Source organism: Pogoniulus pusillus, chromosome 3, assembly GCF_015220805.1.
Source record: "Pogoniulus pusillus isolate bPogPus1 chromosome 3, bPogPus1.pri, whole genome shotgun sequence".
Taxonomy (NCBI): Eukaryota; Metazoa; Chordata; class Aves; order Piciformes; family Lybiidae; genus Pogoniulus; species Pogoniulus pusillus.
In genome coordinates, this window is record NC_087266.1 from 20,957,740 (window position 1) to 20,982,704 (window position 24,965).

General features: G+C 37.9%; 1 protein-coding gene across 2 annotated transcripts in view; it reads right to left on the minus strand.

Moving 5' to 3' along the window:
- Positions 1 to 1,678: 1,678 nt before the first annotated feature.
- SACS (sacsin molecular chaperone) overlaps positions 1,679 to 24,965 on the minus strand; it is a 68,316-nt gene continuing 45,029 nt past the window's right edge. For both annotated transcript variants that reach the window (XM_064171903.1, XM_064171911.1), the window contains exons 6-9: positions 24,045 to 24,191; positions 20,466 to 21,948; positions 19,321 to 19,412; positions 1,679 to 14,814 (exon numbers count right to left, since the gene is read on the minus strand). In XM_064171903.1, the coding sequence (XP_064027973.1) occupies positions 3,254 to 14,814; positions 19,321 to 19,412; positions 20,466 to 21,948; positions 24,045 to 24,191 (13,283 nt within the window). In that variant the 3' untranslated portion in view covers positions 1,679 to 3,253. The remainder of the gene's footprint in view (positions 14,815 to 19,320; positions 19,413 to 20,465; positions 21,949 to 24,044; positions 24,192 to 24,965) is intronic.

The following is a 24,965-nucleotide window of genomic DNA, read 5'->3' on the forward strand; positions in this document are numbered from 1 at the left end:
GCTGCCCAGGGAGGTGGTGGAGGCACCGTCCCTGGAGGTCTTCAAGAAGAGACTGGATGAGGCACTTAGTGCCATGGTCTAGTTGACTGGCTAGGGCTGGGTGCTAGGTTGGACTGGATGATCTTGGAGGTCTCTTCCAATCTGGTTGATTCTATGATTCTATGGAATCTCCAAATTGGTACTACTCTCCTTTACTTTGATTAGAGCAATTACAACAGATTTTATTGAAACCTCATTGAAGGCAACCCAAGTATCAAATGGATTCAATGCTTATGCTAATAGTTCTTAGTTTTCAAATCAGCATAGTACCTTTATGGTGATTTGAGTACTAATATTGCAGAACTGCATTTCTTTATGCAACAAATCGTTGCCTTTTCTTTCAGTAGCTGGCTACACAAAAGGTATATATGTAAAAAAAAGAAGTCTTTTTCTTCTTGATATTACAATGGCAATGATTTCCTTTTTTTAGAACAGGTGCTTATGTCATTGCTTAAGAAAACTCTCACAGCTTCCACAAGATTAGTAACAAACCTGCCAAGGCTTGTTACAACCATAATTCCTTAAACTACAAATGTACAATTGAATCAGTTTCCTGTACCTCTGATGTCTGCTCAACCTCACAATTATAACCCTGAGAAGCAAGACTACTGAACCTGCTCTTATGAGACACAGTATTTGAACCTGTGGAAGATAATTAGGCTGAAAATATTTGCTTCCATATGAACTTGTGTTATATGAATTACTTGTAAAATGTGTTTTGTGGAACCCACACACTAATATTTACTTCCACTGGCTCTGAATAACTGTACTGAGCTTCCATACCCAAATTAGGAACAAATACAGTATTCTGGATGGCCAAGTCTCCCAGACTGGATGTGAGAGTGGTGAGAGCCTGGAATAGGTTGCCCAGGGAGGTGGTTGAGGTCCCATCCCTGGAGGTGTTTAAGCCCAGGCTGGATGAGGCTCTGGCCAGCCTGATCGAGGGTAGAGTGCTCCTGCCCATGGCAGGGGAGTTAGAACTAGATGATCTTTGTGGTCCCCTCCAACCCTGACTGATTCTATGATTTTCTTTCTCACAGTGTCAGCACTCAACAAAACATGCAGAATAAAATAAAAATACAGCAAAATAATTTAGTAGCTCTGCACAGCTGGGGCAGATATGCTTCATAATATTATTGGTAAGGCAACGCAAGATGCTTAAAAAATAGCTATGTGCTGAGAAGATTTCTATCCTCAAGGTCTCACCTAAAACCAGAACAATGTTGCTCCTGTTTGCATGTTTCCATGCTACCTTGTTTTATCTCCATTTAACTATCTCCTTTTTCAGTGTTTTGCTTACTATTCATCTGACTTAATGAACAAAATAAGATCACAAAGGAATCTATTTTAAAAAGCAGAGAATTAACTGAACTGATATATTTCGTGGCACACCAGGATTTGTGTTTTACTTACATGCTATTTATTGAAAGAAAAAAAAAGGCAAAATGTACAATTTCTTTGAGAAAACTGCAAACATTTGTCATTGCAAGAAAAAAAATAACTCCTTTTTATGTTAGTATTTGTACAATTATTTAGAATAAATTGAAAAGAGATTGTGAATTTACCTATATAAAAGGAAGCCTGAAAGAATAGCTAAGTTTAGTTACTTTACAAAACCAAAACATACCAAACTGAAATATACATTTGCATCTTCCTTTATTAAAACTATGGCACTTACTAGCAGAAATCATAATAGGGCTTCACAATGAGAAGCATATCGTTTCCCAAACATCACATTTTTTCCCACTACAATTTGGAAAAGAACAAGCCCTTTAGAATTTCCACAAAACTGAAGAAGCCTTCAACACGACTTTTTTTATATGACTATTGCACTTGTGTCAGCTCTGAACACTCACTTTTGTCTATTTTCCTTTGTGTTCTGTAAGTTTAAAATTACAGTTTCACTGTGCTGTCAAGTAAACACCTGTAATAGTGTGTCACTGGAAAATGCTTAACATTTATGTTAAATGTGGCTGATCCAGCAATGAAGAATCTTTCCATTAAGCATTATTCTTCCATATTTTTTATTTTTTACTTTTTTTTTTTTTTACAAATAGCTAACATTAAACATATTGCATGACTTTACCAAAAGTATTACAAACTACAAAAGAAAGAGCGTGAACTAAGAAATCAGACTTCCCTAGGGCTGTAGTGAACAACCAAATTAAAAGAGCATTACATTGCAGCACCTTTGAACGTGTAACAAAAAAAAACCAGTGCTCAGTGTACACCAGAAATGGTTTACTGAATGGTACTACTTTCAGTGTTTGTGGAAAAATATATATATATATGTACACACACACAAAGGCACACACAGAGCTAAAAAAATCCTCAAGCACTGAGACATCTGAAAATTGAGTTTTGGTGCTCAAAAAAAGAAGAAATCATAAAACACCATAAAATGATGTTCACCAATTTTTTATCATCCACATGCATTTTTCATTAAACAAAAGATGACAGGCTCTAGAAAAAAATTAAATAGTTATTTTATAATACAGTAAATGCAATCAATGCATAACATGAAGTTGCATATTGAATCAAGTATCATTATTCAGTTTTAAAATTAAGATAACAGTTGACAGGTACTAAACTACCCTTTGTATGTTCACAACAGGACGCTGCAGTAGATTTACAATCAGATCCAGCTGATAAGAGTATTGCCGTGAGTGACACAAACGTCCATGGAACACAAGAGAATACAGGAAAGCTTTGGAGCAATACCTCCAGAATTACTTTAATTTCCATCCCATCTCCCATTTCATTGGGTGTCCAGTCTTAAGAAGTGAAAACTGACATTACAGTTTTGGAAACATTATATTAATGAAATAAAGTCTAATATAATACAAGCCTCATCTAACAGAAAGCTAAGCTTTGGTTACATAAAGTGCAGTTCAGTAATATGCCAACTGATCACCACGGTGTACATACAGCTAACTTTTGCAGCTCAGTTTCCTTGCAAATGTTTAAAAATACTCATGTTTTACAGTTTGCTTGTACAGCAGGCTCAGTTTTTTTAAAAAAAAAAATCCCATTTAAATACATTTCAGTTGTAAGCACTTCAGTACCATCCACCTTCTTTGTGCACTACACTTTTAAACTGCTCGGCATTGTGTAACCTCTTGGATGTTCAGTAATCTGCACAACTGCATTTGTATTCCATCACATGAAATCCCTAAGCTCTCAACAAAAGAGATCCCTAACCTCTTCAAGTCACTTACAGTTTTTGTTGTATGAAGTTTTCAAGTTTTATGATGATACAAGCAGTACATTCCATCACTCTCATAGCAACTTCTGAAGTAAATCTATCATTGGGAATCTGTGGGAAAGGAAGTAAATCAGGGTACCTAGTTTTTAAGCTATCTACTCCATAAGCTTCCAATGTCTGAACATCATTTGTAAGTCCTTCAAGTTGCTGACTATATTCCTCTATTTTTTGTGCCAGAGCTGCTGGTTTTACATCTTTGTCTGATTTGCCCTTCACAGCATAGTCAGCTGCAATCAAGGCTAGTTTAGTAGAAAGGTAGCACTTAAAGCACACCCATTCATTGGCATTTTTATGAAGGTCATTTCTTGCAGCTGAAAAGTTGGCTCGGGCTTGCCTAAGCCATCGACGTGCCTCTACAGGATTGCCAACAGACCTGAACGTAGGTGGGACAAAAAAGCGTTGTGAGTGAGATGGCCCAGTGGAAGATGGACACTTTTCTTTATACTGTTGCCTTTCGGATTTGTGGCTTGTTGCTTCTTGATTCCATGAAGTATAAAATCTTTGAAATGAAAACTTATCTGACTGAAATCGAGAAGCAGAGGATGAAAATGGTCTTCTTGAGGCCCTGTCCATATTTTGATCCATAAAGGCCTGTTTTTCCAGCCTGTTAATCTCATTCTGCAAATGTTTGAAAACTTCATTAGCTATATCAAGATTCTCTGCATTTTTATCTGGGTGCCATTTAAGATACAGCCTCCTAATTATCTTTTTTCTTTCAGATTCTGGAAGCTTCCATGCCTGCTCAATCACAGATGTCACTTCTCTTAATATTTCTGGCAATGAGTTTGATTTTATCTTTTTTGGAGAGTGATGTTTTGAGGACATTGTCTTGTGGCTCTCTCTACCAATGAAGAGAGGTGGAATTGCCCTTGGTCCATGTGCTGGAAATTCAGTAGGACTGGTTGGGGTAGAAGGTGCACTATCCCTGCTTTGAGAACTTTCCTCTGGTCTTGAAAATTTGTACAAGTCAAGAGAGCTCACTATTTTGTATTCACTATATCCAATATCAATCTGGTAAATCTTCCCTAGAAAACTGTGACTTTCACCATCTTCTCTTTCTACTTCTTGTACAATGATTGCATAGGTGTAAGTTGGTTGATACGACCCATATATATCACCTCCTTCAGCATCAACAAGGTAGCCAACATATTCACCAGGATAAAATACATTCATTGGATCCATAAGAAGTGTATAGTGAATTTCAGCAGGTATAGGAGTGCCAGGTGTTGGTAGTTCAAGTTTTGATGGCTCAGAAGAGTCATACTTCACTCCTAAACTGTCAAGCTTCTCACCAATCCTGTAAATATCATTACAACCCAGCATGGCAATTAAATAGGAGGTATCAGAAATCAGGTTGTCAGTTGCAGATTTCAAGGTCATTGCTAAAGCTAAGAGGAAATTTATGTCTTTGCTGTCAGAGTGCTGTATGTAAAGCAGTATTACTGCATTTCCATATCTCTTCAGGAAAGCAAATGTTTCACTTTTGCTGTGGGGAATAGGAGCAAAACCTTTAACTCTTAATGTTGTTTGCAACTTCTCAAAACAGGAAACTTTCAAGCCTTCTCGCAAAGCTTTACAAAGCCTTACTGCTTTTTCTTCATTAGCTAGAAAGGCATTGTCATTTTCATGCTTCATAATCCTAATGAGTCCTGTGATGAATTGTTCTGAGGACAACAGTAACTGCAACCTTCCCTGCAAAGAACATAATGCTCCAAACTGGCAAACTCTGGGGGACTCTTCATCCAGCTGTTCTTCAAGAATACTGCTAAGTAAGCGAGGCCTCAGTTTCTGAGGGAATAACATTATCAATTTAGTGTGAAAACCATGATCCTTGCCTAAGTAGCACTGGCTAAGATCAACAAGCATTTGCACACCAATGTTACCTTGGATTCTGCTTTTGTAGTGGGGTGCATCATCAAACACTAAGATACTAGACTTCACTAACCTACCATCTTGACTGGGAAGGTAAAGGGCAAAATCCCTCATATTCTCCAGGTCATTCCTAACCTTGACAGAATCATTTTGAAGACTTTTGAACAGGCCAGACACTACTCTTTTAACTGTGCGCATTTCATTAGGATCCAATTGCTTTCCTTCCGAGCTCTTGAATATGCGACCCAGAACTTCAACATACTGCTTTGTTGAAATTACATCCTCAGTACCCAAATGTTTAAACAACTGATGGAAAGTACCAAGCTCTAAAGGAAGTTTGTAAAGGTAAGGTTTAAAATCAGATTCATACTCAAGGTTTATTACCACTTCTTCAGGTCTAAGGAGCTTCCAACCTTCTTCCACCATTATAAAAGACACTCCTCGCAGCTGAAATCGGAATTCCCTCTTCTCTGTACTAAGAAATTCATAAATGCTTCTTAGAACCTTGGCCCTAGTTTTCACCATGTCATCATCCAAAGTTGTTATATTGCATATGTTTCTGCAGTTATTGATAACTTTGTCCAGGGGAGGGTCCAAATTAACATTCAGCATAGTTAAAACCTGCTCAAGTTGTTCTTGTGCACCAAGACTACTTCCCTCTTGCTCTTTGATGCTTAAAGGTGTTGCTTTCTCTGGAAGAATGGGACATGAAGTCCACAGCAACTGCAACACATCAGTCTGTTTGAATTTAGGGTTCACCTGTGCCCCATTAAATCGTATAAGAGGAAGTGTCCCATTAACTTCTTGATACTGAGGATGAAATCTCACAAATTCTGCTGGAGCTCGCTCAGGGCAGAGAAAAGGAATTAAGGACAATTCTTTCAGAAAATTTCCTGATAAAAGGTCAGTTCTTTCTTGAAATATGTGATGAAGGAGGACATCAACAGTATTCTGCAGTGTTTCTTTGGACCAGTTTTCTGTATTTGCTCGCATGCTGATCTCCTTAGCAAACTGTAGTAACTGTTGCTGTGAAATGATGAATTTCAATCCAATATGTCGAAGGAAAGTTACCCATGATGGGAGGAATGTGGCTTGATTTTTTGGTTTTGTAAGTTGCTCTAGTTTCTTAAAAAAATCTTGAGGTATAAAGAACTTTTCATGAAGCATAACTTCAAAGACTTTCACAGTCCTGTCATAGAAATATTTTGCAGGTTTTAGTCTATTGCTTGCATCATGAATGATCAAAATGCTCTCAAGCTTTTCAAACAGCTGTTCTTTGATTTCTGAAGTTTCTTCAATGCCAGTTAGCCTATTCTTTAAGTAGATCAAATGTTCCAATTTTGCATCATAAGACAGACTTTCAATTTTTGGCAAAAGATGTTTCAAGTACACTTCAAGATCGTCCACAGAGACACAGCCAAGTACAGTATACAAATCTTTCAAGTGAACCTTCTCCTCAAGAAAAGCCGATGAGGTTGACTGTGTCCATCTGTCTACTTCTACTGATGGGATGCTTTTTGTGAGGACGTAACATGTGCCGTATTTTGAAATGCTGATGTACCGGCCACTGATTGATTTGTAGCACGGAAGAGACTTCAAAGTTTTAATGTCATCCTGAGATGTCAAATGACATAAATTGCAATTGAAGTACATTAAGAGAGCCTCAAAGTCACTTTCTGCTAGCTTTTCAGTCCTAAAAGTTGATGTCTGCACCATATATTGTATGGCTTTCAGAATGCTTGAAGGATTATCTATATTTGCTGTACATCCTGACAACAAAGGCACTAAAGCACTGTCTTTGGAGCAAATTTTGTTCAATGCCAGCTGAATGCAGCCTGTTTTCATCAGAGCATGAAAAACCTTATCACTCTGAGCATTTGGAAAAACAGCTATGTGCATAATGCTCAGGGGCAGCAAAACATCACACTCCGGCACAACAAGCTGATTAGCTGAGACAGTAAACCTTACACCTGGGAGCAAGGTCCAGTCCTTCAAAGTTTCAACAACATCATCAAATTTTGCTTGTGTATCTTCTTGCTCTTCCTTGATATTTATAGACTCAGTAATAAAATGCCAGGCATTTTTAAGCCAAGATTCACTTGCAAAGTTTTCCTTCCATTTCATGCAATTTCTAGTTTTATATTCTCTAGGCAACACAGATGACAACAATTCAGCAAAACTTCTGATATCAAAGACTTTAGCTACTTCGCTGCTAAATAAAATATTGTTGTACCTCAAATACAATGTGTTCATGAAGAGATCCTTGCGAGATGGAATTAGTTCATGGTATGTTGTTAAGAACTTTGGTCGCTTTGAATCAAAAATTTGCAAAACATTGTCAAGAGTAATGAGGAGTGGCAAGCCTTCGATTTGGATTTCATTTTCTTCTGCATCTTTAAAACAGTAGTCAACCAGAAGTTTGAGACTATGGAAGAGTTTCAAATTTGTCTGCTGAAGACGACAGGGCAACTTCCCAATGTGGCAATTGGAGTCTGGAAAAGAAAACATCATCAAAAATGACCGGACATCAGCAGGTGTCACATAGGTGACAGGAATATCTGCATCTACCAAACAGTGGTAAAGATTTGCGGTTTCATCACAGTTATACACCAAATTGAATCCAATTTCTAAGAGTAAATACTTGAGTCTGTACACATTTTCAGCCACTGTCTTCCGCGTTGTGATGTTGTATTCTGTATTTTTGAGATGCTGCAATTCATCTTGTAGTAAATTGTCAAAGAATGGCCTGCCTTTGTTGGCAGTAGACATGTTAACCCATGTGATGATAACAGCAGAATGCAAATCAGAACCATCAACATTTGGAGCTCGCATAACAGGTAAAAGGCGCTTCAGATCTTCATAAATGCAAGTGTAAACTGCTTTCACTAAACAATACCAGTCTGGCTGAATATCAAGTCTATTAACTGGAAAAAAGGATAAAAACTTTTTTAAAGTGTCTTTTACAACATGAATAGGTGTGTTTTGCAGCACTGATACTGTAGGATCAGTGCCTGGAAAATACCGTTTCTTCAGCTGAATCAACAGTTCAACGTAAGCTGGTGCTATCAGCGCAGTCATTAGGCTACTGTTCCAGTCACTTCTTACTCCAACACCATTATCATCACGCCACAGATTTCTTCTTGCAGAATCCAGAGCAAAGTGTCCATTCACATGAAAAGGTAATCCAGTTTCTAACGATAATGGCAAGAAACAGAATGCCCTGTGGGGTTTTTTGTAATTGTGAGTAATGCAAGCTGCTACCCCACCACGTGGGAAAAGAGTAATGTCCTCATTCTTGTGGGCTGAAACCACACTTTTGGATACCTTTTCCATGGCAGAAAAGCCTGATCTGTTACAAATTAACCAGGTTGTAAGATTTCCTTCAGAGTCCTCAGTATCCATGGTGTAGGTAATCTGTTGCACAGGGATTTCACTTAGCTGCTTTTTTTTAGTTACACTGTCAATGACAGATGCGTGGAATTGCTTTCGTTTCAGCCTGTCTCCATCAGTGATTTTGCCCTGTACAGAATACAACACGTTCAGTGCCCCTGTTGTTTTTTCTATTTCACAAATAGAAATTTTTTCCATATGGTTCAAAAACATTAAGAGTTCTGCTCCATCTGTACGCAGCTTATCTAAAAGGTTTTGGACCATTCTATCTGAGCATGGAACTGTGGAAATTTCTGACACTTTTGCCATTTCTCCATTTCGAAGAGGAAACCTAAACATTGTGCAGTTATCCAGTTTAAAGTGATCTCCTAAGTAGAGGTCCAGCACATCTGAGAACTGTGTTCTGAAATCTGCATCTAAATCTCTAAACATGCGGCCAGGACTTGTTGAGGTTGCACCTGGTGCATATCTAGCATGAGGATCAAAAATACAAAGTATATCATTGCCAGATATGAAAGAAGGGCAATCAGTAATATGATAAACAGAATTGAAGCCTATACCATATTGTCCAGTTTTACAGGGATTTCCAACTTTTGTACCTTTCCCAAGGTTCTGAATTCCTCGAATATCATCTTCTGTAAAAGGCTGATTATTGTAAACACAGAGTGCTGGTCCTTGAAGTGGTGCCCATTTTTCATCAAATATTCTATCGGCTGGATGCTGTCTAGGATCGAACACAAAACAGATCTCTGTCGCTTTTGCATCATCTGCATTCTGAAGGAGCTCTTTCAGCATTTCTTTTTCTGATGGATAGGCATTAAGAATGCTTTTAATTCTGCTTGTCAATTTTTCTTTCTGGCCAAATTCTGTTCCAAGGGTAGTAAAACAGATATTGGAAGCATATCTTTCTAAAGCTTTATGGCGTTTTGGTATTGCTCCAAGCTTTACTGCAACTTCTCTTGGAATGTCACCATGACAGTATTTAACAGTTGTGTCTTTGACTTTAATCCATGGACAGTCATTGTAACACAAAGATTTTGCAGGCAGAAGTGCAAGATGAGTATCAGGTAACAAAATCTCACCATACTTTTTCTCACAAAATTCCTGCTTCTTCTCTCTAATAAGGCCCCATATTCCTTCGCTAATTATTCTCCTGCAAAGCTGAAAGTTGTCCTCTGTTAGTTGCTTGCTCCCTCTTTCCTGATTTATTAATTCCAGAACTACCGCAAAGTCCTCAACTGTAAAAGCCTGTCTCACACCCACACTTTCAAACAGTTCACGAAAACTGTTTTTATATTTATTAGGCAGCTGGTAGAGATAGGGAGCTGCTTCAAAATTCAAATGAAAAGACACTTTAGTTGGATCAACATACACATTCTCAACCAGAATAAAACTAGAGCTTGTCAGCTGTTCAATTATCATACCTTTTGTTGACTCATTCTGTAACATTGCCTCATGCAGATATTTGTAACAAGCATTAGTGATATTTTCTTGATATAATGTGATTCCATCAAATGACTTTGCAACTTCCTCTAACTGATTTATGACCAAATTAACATCTGGTTTCTTCAGTAAACCCAAGAATTCTTTGACAGCTAATGACAAAGAACCACAACCTTTAAACGAGTGGGAATTTTCATTAAGAATTGGTTGTATTAGGCAAACTATATCTTGATGATCAGCAGTGAAAAGATCAGCTGCTGAAAACAGTGCTTCGGGCTGAAAATCACTGCCTTTCCAGTGCAGTGAGAAGCCTGCTGGTTTGCTAAGGAAAGGAAGGAAAGGGATAGTTTGACATTTTGCTGCAAATTCTTTAGCTCTAGGGTCCCTAGATTTCAGTTTTTCATCAATAAGGCTCAATATAATACTGCTTCTGAGGCAAGCTGCAGCATGATCGACCTTATTAATTTCTGCTACTGACTCTACACGTTCTATCAGATCCTCCCATAAAATGTCGTCTTTAGCCATTCCCAGCTGAACAAGTTTAACCAAAATAACTGGGTTAAGGTAATCCTGAGTGGTGCCGTAAGGAAATCGTCCATCTTCAGCATCATACAACTTTGCAACTCTTCCTTCAGGATGGATCAGTCTTGATGGTGTAACTAATGGATGCCCATCCAATGAACAGGGAATACATGGAGTAACACGAAGAATTCCTGAGAACTCCTCCAGTTTTTCATTGAGAACATAATGCATCAAAGGATCACGCAGCTCTGTATCAATCTCCTGAACATTAGGGAAAAAAACTTCAGAAAAGAATTGTTTCTCAGAGAAAGTGTTCTCCATTAAGATGTACTTGCATCCTGCTTCTTCAAATCCTGTCTTTACCCAGGATGGGAGATCTACAGCACAGAGATTTTTGGAACCAGTTTTTTTAAGGTACTTCAGAAAGATCTTAAAGGCTGCTGGCCCGACATCTGATCTTTTCAATATAGAGTCATCTAAAAACCTTACATTCTTCATGGAAACCCAGGAGAAACCATCAGAAAACACTTTGATCCCTTCTTTGCCTTTCATATGAGCTATATCTTCATAAAACCCTTGACAAATAACAGAAAAGTCATCATGAACTGAATCAGGATCTGGCCACACTGCACAGTAACTGTAGTCAACTAGCTCACCATTGATTGCCATGTCACGTAGGACACAAAGTGCTTCTATGTAGGCTTTTACAATGACATGCCTCATGAACACTGAATTCCATCTTCCTTTAGTGTCTGTTTTCCATATCTCTTTTCGATTTGAAGTAACTGCAAAACAGCCATTTATATGAAGAGGTAAGCCTGTTTTTATTCGTAGAGGTAAATAGCAGAATACTTCACCTATGGTGTTGCAATTGGGTTTCACAATCCATTTTTGACCCTGGGTTTCGGACAGCAACACTCCTACTCCACCACAGGGAACAAGACCTAGTCTTCGTCCACTTTCATGTAACGAAAATTTTAAAGCATCTCCAGTGTCCATGCAAGAACATATAAGCCACGTTGTTGAATCTACTGTTTTCTGTGGCAATTCATCACCTGATCTTTTTGTCTGTCCCGATTTAGCCATTTCGAAGAAAGAAGCTGGATCATCTTCCGTGCCTCTGAAAAGTGGAGACTGTAAATCAGCAATCCGTCTAAATACATGGTGAAATTCTTCTACTACTATCTGCAAGATACATGAAGACTTCGGTGTTTCAGTGGGAAGCTTTTTGTTACTGCTACTACAGACCTTCATGAGTTTAGCTGCTTCCTTTAAGACACTTACGTTTGGTGCAGTCAAGGCTTTGGAAGAACACAGATTTTTTTTGATAGTGACAACATCTTGTGCCATCCCAGGATCATCTGCCTCTATTTTCAAGTATTTCAAAACCATTGAATTTACACTCTGAGCAAATATTATCAGTCTATTACCACAAATACTGAATTCATCCACAAGAGAGTAAATGTCTGCTGTATTGTAAGAAGCACTGCTGACTTCACTCACTTTAGCTTCCTGCTGAGTTCTAAATGACAGTCGGAAAAGTGTTCCTTTGTAGCTGTAGGGAGATTCTAGAGCCAGCGGTAGCTGGCAACCAAAAACTCCTATAAATGGCTTAAACTGGTTGGGAAATTTTCGCAGCCTCTTCTGTTGTTTACTCCAGTTGATTTTTATCCCAGGGTTAGATTTATCTCTAATATGCTTACTGATATGGTTAACATTTGGATCAAACATAATCATGAATTCCCGGCTCAGAATAATAGGAACATCAGTGATATGATAAACAGAATTGAATCCCAGTCCAAATTTGCCTACTTTGTCAACTTCACTCCTTTTTAGAGACTCTCCTAATCGAGTTATATTTAAGAAGTCAGAGTCTGAAAATTCAGAATTATTGAATGACCACAAAGCTGGACCATGACATGCTGCCATTCCTGGATCCAGAAGATTCTCTCTTATATCCATATTTCTTCTCATGTCAATCAAGAAATTACATTCTGTTGCATTAGCATCGTCAGCATTTTGAAGAAGCTCTTTAAAGATATCTGAAATGGAAGGGTATTCTTCCAAAATGTTTTTAATTCTTACAGTCAGAGGCTCTCTTTGCCCAGACTGCTCAAATCCCATATTTTCTGGATTAATCAGTCTTGTACTAAGGCATGGGACATTTAACCACTCGGCAGTTTTCATTGGTATGTCTTCATGAACCAGAATTATTGGCTCAACAGAATCTTCAAGCAAATCGTTTAAGTCATCAACTTTGATATCACAATAACAGCACTCATGAATTGGCTTCATTGCAAGTTTATAAGGAAGTTTGCCACTGTATAGTGGCATGGGTGTATGCAGACTCGCAGGAATCTGATTGCTGTACAGCCATCTTATGATGCTCAACATGATGTGAAGATTTTGCTTGCTTTCCTGTTCTGAGAGAGGCTGCTCACTCTTTAGATAGATTTTCTGAATGACCATAGAAACATGGTCTGGTGTTAACTGCTCAATTGAACCACAGCATTTAAACAACTGGTGAAACTTTGCCATAGTTTTTGGCACATAATGTAGATAAGGTTGGAGATCAAGATCAGGTACTGACTTTATTACTGCTTGTGTGAGGGAACAAAATGTTTTACCCGTCCAAACCCAGGGAAATTTCAGGGCTTTAAAAGCTTCTTTGCCTTCTTCTAAATGATCATGCATAAATCCATAAATCTCAAGCAAGATATGTTGAAATTGATAATAGTCCTCATCACTGAAGGTTTTAGAACTGTGCCAATCAACCACTACTTTGAAATGTTTTAAGACTGCTTTTATGCTGGGCTTGGTTGGAATGCCGAGTGCCTTTTCTGTATCCAATTGCACGTTTTCCACAAGAGGAACTGAGGAACCAACTAAAATTGCATGAGATATATCACACATTTCTGGTGGTGAGCACAGATTACAATAATCTCCTTTCCAAACCAAGGATCCTGGGTAATTTGGGGGCCTTTCCTTACACACAGGAATCCATTTTATTTTTTTCAACGCAGCTTTTGTTTCAGATGAATGAAGCAGTGCAAGATTTTTGTTCAAAATCATCAAGAGAGTTCTAGCTTTTTTTAACAGTAAATCATGATTGGAGTTAGAGTCAGTATGCAAACTTTCAATTTTATTTGCTACCCTCATAATATCGCTCTCCTCAAGATTTGCCTCATTTTTTAAACCTATGTGTCTCAGGGAATGAAGAATATCTGAAGATGTAAAAATAACAGGAGGAAAACAAATTTCCTCCTCAGCATAAAATAGATTTTGCAGAAGTTCTACCTCAGGATCAAAGAGTTCATTTGCTGACACTGTCTTTTCCTGTGAAATCTTAATAAACTTCAGCGATGTCAGCCAGTCTATCACTTCTGTATTCTCGTTTTTCAGAAAAGTCAGATTTTCAAGAACCCATTGCATTATCTCTGTTGTTTCATCGTGTGAATAAAAATCACTTCTTATGTCTTGTATTACAAGCTTCAAGCAATCTGTGCTCTTTAGCTGTTCTATTTTTAGCAGGTTAGCTAAGCAAATAGTAGCTTCATCACTGCTGTCAATTATTGGAACAGAAAACCTTAGGCCAGGAGGAATTTTAGCAGTATGGTGTAACACCTTACTACCTTTTAGTCCAGTGAAAACAGGGACACTTTCATTAGATGACTTCTCGATTTTTTTGAATATTAGCAATTCCTGAATAATTTGTCTTTCTTTTTCACTTGCATCAGTTAACCTAGCTAAGAACGCCCTAAGAGCATCTTTATGCGTTGATGGGAATGATGCAACCTGGTTGCACAGTTTCTGTAAGGACATTTTTTCCATTATTTGTAAAACAGCACTTGGTAATGGTGGATGGACGTATTTTTTTATAAGCGGGTGTTGGATAGAAACATCCAGCTTCTTAAGTACAACTCCACCAACTTTCTGAATAATATCAGCTAAACATTCTGGGAGCTGAGTCTCAGATTCGTCTTCCAGAATGATAGGTGAAGGATTCCTAAATCTAATCAGTTCCACTGATGCTTGGTTTTCCTCCAGCAGTGTCTTGGGGATAAGTGGCATGTCATCAAACACACTCAAGTCATCAGAAAAATGTATATAAAGGTTCTTCCAGACCATTTTAAGCCAGGAAACTGATGGGTGGTTTTTGTCTTCCAAACCTGGATACCACTGTACCACCATGTCTCTGCCAGGCCACACGGTATTCATAACTTCTTTAATGAGACGGGCAAATCTTTCTGGGTTCAGAAGCTGTAGCTGAGTGCAAGGCCTTCCTGAAATTATAGCAAAAGAGTAAAGCCATGAAAATCACAGAGTACAGTTACACAATAAAGTGGGTTTAGTTAAGGAGGGGAAGGCAAAGAAAGGGAAAAAAGATATCTGACTTGTGCCCTGCCTTTTATTTTGTGAAAAAACAAGTGTTAAATAGACTGCAGATACATTCCATATTAGTATAAAGGTAAAACCAAATTGAAAATAATCAATGTTATTGCATTTGTTAGTTTGACACAAGAGTTTTCAGGCATACTTAGCAATTATGGATTTACAATCAAACTAGAATCTTCAAACCTTTATGTTTTTTGATTCTTTACTTGTTTTCCTAGTGGTAAATAAGAATCTAATCCATTAATTGGCTATAACTGCGAAGATTCAAGTACATTTGAAAGACCGTTTATTAGACACAGCAAAGAGCAAGCTCAAAGGGCAGATGACTGTACACTAAAACTGATAACCAAGAAAATTCAGCTGTGCAAGGAGTGCTGAAACTAAGTATAGGTGCATATGCTTTTATTCTTATTAATAAAAGTTCTCACTGAAAGACATACATGTTAACGCTCATGCCTTAATCATCATTAAGACAAGCTTATACTCAAAATCTACAGAATGTCTGGGAGCAAGAACATAGTAAAGAATAGAAAACCAAATAATTCACAATGACAATAAAAACAATGTCAGAAATGGAAACTAGATTTCTTTTTGAATTTCAGATATTCCTTTCATCTAGATACCTCTGCTATTTCCTCAAAGGCAGCAGTTCAAATAAAGACACTACCTACTGTTGTTGCTGCACTGGAAATCAGTAATAAGACATTCTTCAGAAAACATTTTTTTTCCTTTCAACAGAGCTATGCTTTTTCCTACAGAGCTATGTATTCTGTTAGTTCTATGGAACAGAAAACACAGCAGCTTGGAGCAAATGAGAAATACATGCACTAGCAGACCAGCAAGACAAGAATTTACTCATAAGCTATGCTTAAATCCCAATATTTAAGCATAAAACTTTAGAAATATTGTTTTAAAATCTGTACATGGGATCTTAAAATACTTGATTTCTTTCTGAATGGGATAAAAAATAATCCAATATTCATCATTTCCATGTAACATAGCTACAAAGTTTTCTTCAACAACATACATTTCCTCCTCAACAGCTTTTACAACTCTTTTCAGTGTTATCTTTAGCTGTTCTATTTGGCAAGTTTTATTTGTAAGAAATTAGAATCACCAAATTCACACAAATACCAAGCTTCAATCCAAACCAGTACATCTTCAGTTAATAACCATACCTGAAAATCCCCAGAGAAGCTGTTGGGCTAGAACACAACCAAATCCATTTTTAGAAAACATCTCATATGAGTTGCATATTGACACACTAAATAAAGAGGCAGATATTAACTAGAAAAATAAAGTACACATTTTAGGAGAGGAAAAAAAGTAAGATCTGGTTGTCTTTGTGAAGCGTGGGAGACTGACTACATCGCTTTACTTCGTTCTCACTCTGGCAGGCAGTATGTGCTAACAATGGTAGAGGCAAGGATCAGATGGATGGAGACCCATCCAGTTCCACATGCTACTTCACATAACACCATTCTTGGTTTGGAAAGACAAATCATGTGGAGACGTGGAACTCCAGACAAAATCGAATCAGACAATGGTACTCATTTCAAAAACAACCATGTGAAAAACTGGGCCAAAGAGCATGGTACTGAGTGGATCTACCACATACCCTACTAGGTACCAGCTTCAGGGAAGATTGAGCACTACAATGGTTTGCTGAAAACCACCCTAAAAGCCATGGTGGGTGGAACTTTGAAAAACTGGGAAAAACATTTAGCACAAGCAACGTGGTTGGTAAATAGTAGAGGTTCAACAAACAGAGCAGGACCTGCACAATTAGATTTGGTACAAACAGTGGATGGTGATAAAGTTCCTGCTGTATGTGCAAAGAATCTGTTAGGGAAAATTGTTTGGTTATTTTCTCCTTCAGGTGAAGGGAAACCTGTCAAAGGGGTGGTTTCTGCTGAAGGTCCTGGTCACACATACTGGGTAATGCAGGAGAATGGTGAAATCCAGCGTATTCCACAGAGAGTTTAAATTCAGAGTGTATAATACAAGCTGTCAGGAGTTTTCTGTTCTAAGTATCGTTTGGCAGCAAAAGACACATTCTATGAGAGAATCTACAGTACATAAGCACGAACTCAATGTCACCTGGGAGTCCCTGTTCTCATCTCATCTGTGAGGACACAAACTGGTCGCTGTTTTCTGAGCTTTTGAATCACCTACATCTGAGATAGCTGGAATGAAGTGTAAAGTGTAATATTCATTATCGTAAATATTGTTTTAGATTAAACAGACAGTTCTCAGCAAAACTCTGAGTGAAATAGACAGGGGTGGATTGTGCTAGTCTGTGGCAAATTGGAATAATTTAATGAGAGAAAATTAGATTATAGGCTGTGAAAATGAAACAATAGTGATGCCTACTTCACTCATAGGCTTGCTGAGATGTATAAAAACAAGAACACAAACATAGATAAGACAGTATGAGAGAGTGTGAGACTCTCCATCTATTGGAGTCAGTGCCTATGCTTTTCTCCCTTGGCTTCTTCTGTGTAACTAATATTTCTGCTTCTAACCCCCCATGCCAATCCTCCAAACACACCTTGCATGTAAGGCATACTTTGGGATAAGGTAGAGGGGTGGAAATTAGGTGGAAGGGTGGTTAGGAGCCCCTCCTGGGGACTCTGATTTCTGGGAGGGGTATTATGTTTCAGTATTACTTTTAACTTGTATTTTTCTGCATATAGCTGTAAATATTGTTAATATCTGCTTGTATATTGTGCTAAGATGTAAATATAAAGCTTCATTCCTTAACTTCCTGAGTCTAGTCCAGGTGACTTCATAGAGGGGAGGGGGCGGGTAACTCCCAAACCATCACATCATTCAAAGAAAACTCCAGAGCAAGAAAGAGAGAGAGACCTTAAATGTGAAGAAAAATATTCCCAGGAACTAAAAAGTGTAGACAGACTTCATTGTAACTCAAAGATCAAGCTAAAAGCAAAGGAATGTCCTGGAAGAGCTGCTTAAAATGTGTTCAAGCATATAGTCTGCTAAACCTATGTTTTATTTCCAATTTTTGCTCTGCTTTTTTTTAATTTAAGCATGGTTTTGGACTGTTTTGTGACACTCACTTGAAGGAAATTGTCTAGGACAGTATGTCTCAAAAGTCAGTTTAAGACATCATCATGAAAAATTCACATTTTACAAAGCTAACATTACTGTCATGCATACAATCTTTCATCCATCTAATCTCACTGTGGCTGTTTTGATCCCTATATATTTTTGTTCTTTTGAAGTCCCAACAATTAGTACTAGAGAAAACAACAGTTCTTTATGTTTCTATGCCAGATTAAGAATATTCACTGTTTGGTCACACAATGTAAAGTAATCACTACTTACAACAGTGGCTATCATCTTGTCTCAAAATTAAGTAGGAAGAATAATAAACAGCAAACATATAAAGGATTCAAGGGGGAAAAATGTCAGAATGAAGACTAAAGAAACACTACAATAAAATGTATCAAGAAAAGCAAATCAAGACAATGATATAAAGTATTCTATGTCTGGTTCTAACATCTTCAGTTTAAGAAACAATTCTGATGAATTGGGCAATTCAAAAAGAGGGAGACAAGAATCTTTGTCTGAAAAGCATGCTTTCTAGACATTGAAGAATTGCTCACCACATACTCACACTATTGAAAAATAAGCTGGAGCGTGACTTGGTTTCAAATTGTGTTTATGTGAGAAGACTGCAACTCCAACTTAATATTTGCCAATGAAATGCATAATGAAACACAGGGGGGGAAAGGTAAATAAAAACCTTCAAGTAGAAAAGAGGCAAAAATATTTCATTGTGAAGGTAGTTACACATAGAAGTGTCTTATCTAGAGATGCAGCAAACTTCTTTGCCGAGACTTTTAATCAAGACCAAAAGCATGTCACTGACACAACCATAAACCAGGAATTAAGACTCAGAAAATGATGAAATTGTATGACTACAGTATGCTTGAGGTTAGATATTTAAGTAGGTTTCATCTGGTTTTAAAAACATGCACTAATGTGATCACCTGTGAACGTGTGATCAGACATGATCCATAACATAAAAACTGTGACATAACTGTTGCATATAAAAATACTACAAATGTAAAATAGAATTCAGACTTATGCAGATGACTACTATTTCAGAAAGAGACACTGAAACCTCAACACATGCTTTACTACATAGTGAGTCTTTCACTGTGAATTTTCGTCCTGCTTCCCTTGCCTTTTTTGTCCAGTTACAATTTTCATCTGTGTCATATCCAATTCAAACAGTACAGTCTTAACAGTATCTTAACAAAAACTCAATTTTAAAACAGACGTGATTTTAAACCTGGGTTTAGAACTAGTGTGTCAAATCATTAGAAATTCATTTCACAGTATAAGGATACAAGAAGATGCATTACCTCGGCTTTTGGCAGCTTCCTTCAAAGCAGCTAGAATCTCTGGCTTCAGGTCATCAGAAAGCAGCTTTCCTTCCAGTCCAGGAAAGAGTGATCTAGCACATCATTAACACCAAAAAAAAAAAAAAAAAAAATCACGTTTTAGCAAACATCTAATTTATTTCTGCTGCTGCACAGACATTATCAGCATAGTAATCATCATGGTCAAAGTCACATGCAAGGCAATTGCTTACATATGCAAAACAGGGCTATTAGTGAGCATTTCCTTGTAAATGAGAAAATCATACATTTAGAAGCAGAAAGCAGTAAGAAAGCAATTATACCAACTAATTTTCTCAAAGATGGTAGAAGCAGTTATTGGTTTGGTGCTAGTTTGAGGCAGGCTAGAATGTTTTGGTGAGAAGAACTAGATTACAGGCTGTGGAAAGAAAACAAGGGTGATGTCTATTTCACTCACAGCCTTGCTGAGATGTATGGGAACAAGAAATAAGAACATTTGATGACACTCTCGGCATCACTCTCGCTGGGGCTGCTGGCTGAACTGCATCTTTCTAACCTCACCCTCCATTTTGGGCTAACCCACTTTGCTTTCTTAACCTCTGGCCAAACCTCCATTCTTCCTTGGGATTGGGGTAAGGTTGAGAAGGGCAGGGGGAAAGTGAAGAGGCGGTTGAGAGCCCCTCCTGGGGACTCAGGTTTCTGGGAGGGGAGTTGTGCTTCTGTATTACCTTTTACCTTATATATTTCTGTCTATAACTGTATATACTGTAAATATCTGCCTGTATATTGTGCTAGCTGTAAATACAAAACTTCATTCATATTTCCAGAGCCAGCTGAGTCTAGTCTGGGTGATTTCTAAAGTGGGGGGTGGGGGGGTGGGGAACACCCAAACCATCACAGTTTTGATAGAAAAACTTGAATTAGAAAATTATTTACATGTTTTCCTGGATGAGGGGATCAAGGGCACCTTCAATAAGTTTGCAGACAACACCAAGCTGGGTGTGAATGTTGGTCTGCAGAAAAGGAGGAAGGATCTGGACAGCCTGGATCACTGGGCCAAGGCCAACAGTACGAGGTTCAACAAAGGGAAACTGAAGGGCTCCTTTAACCATTGAACTCAATTTTTTAAAATCTTATTTAAAATATACCTGGGAAATTCTTCTGAGGTTATGTAAACTACGTCCTGTTCTGACACAGATGAGGAAAAAGGAATAAAATTTCCATTCTGCAATGGCAAAAGCTCCAATCCAATTAGCTCACTGTAGACCCCATCAGAAAGCACAAACTCTAGAAGATGAAGCTTTTCTTCAGCAGGTCCACTGTGCCCACATTTCCTCAGTACTTGTCGTACTACAGCAGGAGTCACTTTTTTCACAGCTTTAGCAGTAGAAATAGTAAGATGCACTGCACTAGCAATATTTGCTGGTACCTTGGCAATCTGTTTCCCTGAATTCTGGAGGTAGTTGAGAACAGCCTGTGTGTACTCCAAATTCTCATCCATTTCAGAAAAGTACACCTGTTCCACTTTTATCCACTGATTACTCACTGAGTAAATAACTGTATTCTGGAGCAGCTCTTTAAAGAGAGGTACTACAATTGGTTTCCAGGGAACCCTGATTTTGTTCTCATCTGGCCATAACCTATAAATTCTTTCAGCTGACAACGGAAAATCTGAATTTTTCTCAGTCTCCATTCGCTTGATAGCTTCCAAAATAAGGGTGGTATATGCCTTTGGCACTACATTTACTACAAGCAGATCATTCCATAAAGCTGCTGGATCTCTCCACTGATCCAGCTCTCGCCACTTGATACTTCTCCTATTGTCTGTGAGACCAAAGAAACCACTAACGTGAACTGGGAGTCCAGTTTTGCTTTCTTCACCTGGAGGCAAAGGCAGAAAACAAAATGCTCTTCCTGAAAAGTCTGCTGCAGCTTCTTTTCCATCCTCATTAGATGACAAAGACATGGCTATTCCAATAGTAGGAACAAATTTCAAGTCATCAGCTAAACAATCCAGTTCAGTACACATTCCTCGACCACCTACACAATTACATACTAACCAAGATGTCTTCTGTGCATCCTTAACACTTTCATCTTCTACAACTATATTTACATGGTATGTCACACATGTGATGCTATTGCTGGGAACTCCCTTACAATACTGACTTATTGCAGTTCCTAAGATTTTGATAGAATTAGGTCTTTCATGTTTCAAGGCCTTGTTCTCACTAGCAGTTACTCTGAAAATTAGCTTCTCGGTTCCATCAGCTTCCCTAACATGCAGTGACACATCTTGAACGCTCTTCAAAAAGAGCAATACTGTATCCGCATCTGCTCTGAAGGACTCAAACAGCTCCAAAACCTTCTGTTTGTCATAGACATTGCTGCTCAGTTGAGAAGGCTGCAGGCGAAGTGGGAAACGAAAAAAGGTACCAGGAAAGTTTCCATTCTTAAAAGTTTCCTTTGTGCTGCCAAACACACCAATGAATGGTGCAAACTGGTCTGTAAGTTCATTTATTTCTTTGCTATCTTCTTTTAGATTCCAACACTGTCCTGATTCATGAGGTCCGAAAAGAGTTTGATGAGGATCAAGCATTCCAATCTGGTCACCACTGAAAATACTAGGGACATCTGTATACACAAAAAATACAACTATTAATAATACTAAAGCAACATATTTCTCAAATGCAGTCTTAAAGAACAAATGTTTAAAAAGCAAGAAAAACAACTATCATAAAACTGTGATGAAGCAATGATAATGCCTAGGGAAGCAGTCAGAGGTGTTTAAAATACATGCAGATGTGTCACATAGGGACACGGTTTAGTGGTAAACTTTATAGTGCTAAGCTAAACCTTGAACCTGATGATCTTAAAGGTCTTTTCCAATCTCAACGATTCTAGGATTCCAATAACACAGAATAATTCAATGTTTATTAACAGGAAGAAGCAAGCACAGTCCTACCCTGCAATTAAATGGTTATTCGACTATCTGAATTCTAGCAAATAGTGAACAACAGAAATAAGTTTTTTCAGGTATGTATTTTTATATTTCAAATATTTTTAGGGGAAAAAATAATTTACTAAGGATATATTCTATTACATTCATACTCTGCAGATCTTTAAGACTTGCAAGAAGTAATCTTGTATATTTAAAAGAATACATTCCCAGAATCATCAAACTAGTGCACATATTAACTAAGATTTTATTCATGTTCCAAAATATTGTGAAAAAAACATCCTGTGTCTTACAAACTGACTTCACAATTTTCAGCAAAAACTTGACTCTTCTTCTGTACAGTTATAACTAGGTAGACTGTAACCACTATTTACATTACAATACAGCAGTAATATGTAAGCATAGTAAGCTTCAAGACTGAGTATTACCAGCGTGTAAAAAGGTTCACAGGATTTTATTTCATAAGGTCTACCCTGAGTTCACAGGATGTTAGAGGTTGGAAGGGACCTCTGGACATCATCAAGTCCAATTCCCCTGCCAGTGCAGGACCATAATATAGTGCAAGTCACATAGGAACGCATTGAGATGAGTCTTGTAAGTCTCCAGAGAAGGACACTCCACAACCTCTCTGTTCCATTGCTCTGTGGCCCTTACAGTAAAGAAGTTCTTCCTCGTGTTCAGGCAGAATTTCCTGTGCTGTACTTTATATTCATTGCCCCTTGTTCTATCACAGGGTGCAACTGAGAAGAGCCTGTCCCCTCCCTTTTGACACCCAGACCTTATATATTTATAAACATTTATTAGATCCCCTCTAAGTCTTCTCTTCACTAGACAAAAAGTCCCAGGTCCCTCAGTCTCTCTTCAAAGGGCAGTGCTCCAGTCCCTTAATCATCTACCTTAGCCCTCTGCATTCTTTTGAGTAGATCTTATTACTGTCTACAACTACCTGAAGTAGCCAGGTGGGGGTTGGCCTCTTCTCCCAGGTAACCAGCAATAGAACAAGGGGACAGTCTCAAGTTGTGCCAGGGTAGGTATAGGCTGGATATTAGGAAGAAGTTCTTCACAGAGAGAGTGATTTCCCATTGGAATGGGCTGCCCAGGGAGGTGGTGGAGGCACCGTCCCTGGGGGTCTTCAAGAAAAGACTGGATGAGGCACTCAGTGCCATGGCCTAGTTGACTGGCTAGGGCTGGGTGATAGGTTGGACTCGATGATCTTGGAGGTCTCTTCCAACCTGGTTGATTCTATGATTCTATGATTCTATGATTCTATGATCCCTGTCCCTCCTGAACCGGGAAGCCCAAAACTGAATGTAATATTCCAGGCGAGGTCTCACCAGGGCAGCGTAGAGTGGGAAAGAACATCCCTCAATCTGCTGTACTATTTCTCTCAAATGTAAATGTGCATACGCCTAACTTAGAGAATAGCATTTCTCACAAGAGAAAAAATCACTACTTACAACGCAAGGAACCTTTCACATTTTTACTTATGTATCTGTCCTGTAAGTGCCTAACTGAACTAACAGTGTTCATTTCAACATAAGGGATTATGTACATAAAGATGTTACTAGAAGTAAATAACCCCTTCAAAACTCTTCAAAATCCAAAGGATCTCCCACAATTTTAGAGAAATTAAAATGCTTAAGGAAACTTAACCAGAGTTCTAATTTTAAAATGCACTATAGAGAAAATATTAAACATTTGATGAATATTTAGAATAATTAAACAACTTGAAACACCAATATTTTAATTTTAAAATATCTACTGAGAGTACCTGTTATATGATAAACTGAATTAAAGCCAATCCCAAATCTTCCCACTTTTAGGGGATCATCTTTCTTCCTACTTCTTGCTATTTCCTGTATACCATGCCAGTCCTCAGAGGTGAAAATTGCATCATTGTATGCATAAAATGCTGGTCCTATAATAAATAGGCAAGTGTTACAAAGATGACAGAAGAAAACTGTTTAGTGTTAAAAGTATGTAGGAAATTAACTTACATATCTGAGAAAGTATTCATTTAAAATATGCATGTACAAATGTAATGAGGATGCTATGTTTCAAGTCGACATCAAATGATGCTTAGTGATGAAAGGGAGCTATAGTGTAGCAGCAAAAGCAGAAGTTAGGAGATGGATTTTTTTCCCTCTCTTATATGGTACTTAAGAGATTTATATTCTCTTTGGTATCTAGTTCTGGTGTCCACATAAAAAAAAATATTCTTAAAAGCTGGGCAGAAAGCAGAAAACAACAGAACTTCTGAAAGAAGTGTCCTGTGGCACAAGGTTTAAACTCAACTGCATAAGTCTATCAAAAAGATGTTTGAAAGACATACTAATCACAGTCTATTAATACCTCAACTGGAAGGGAATGCATAGCAAGATGAAACAACAACCCATGTCTAGAAAGTAAGATAAACAAATTCAGATTAGCAGATATAATGAGGTTGATTAACAAGTGAAAAAAAAATAGAAACAAGAAGTGGATCATCCATCACTGAAATCTTCAAATCACGACTAGATCATCTTTTGGGATGATTATGCAAAGCTGTTTGATAAATACATAACTGATCTCTATCACACAAAGCCATAACAGATGATACAAAACTTTAAAGACTTCAAGAAACCATATTTGCAGTATACAGGCAGCATGGAGTAAAGTATGGTCTAAGTGTGAGAGAGTAAGAAATGGGGAA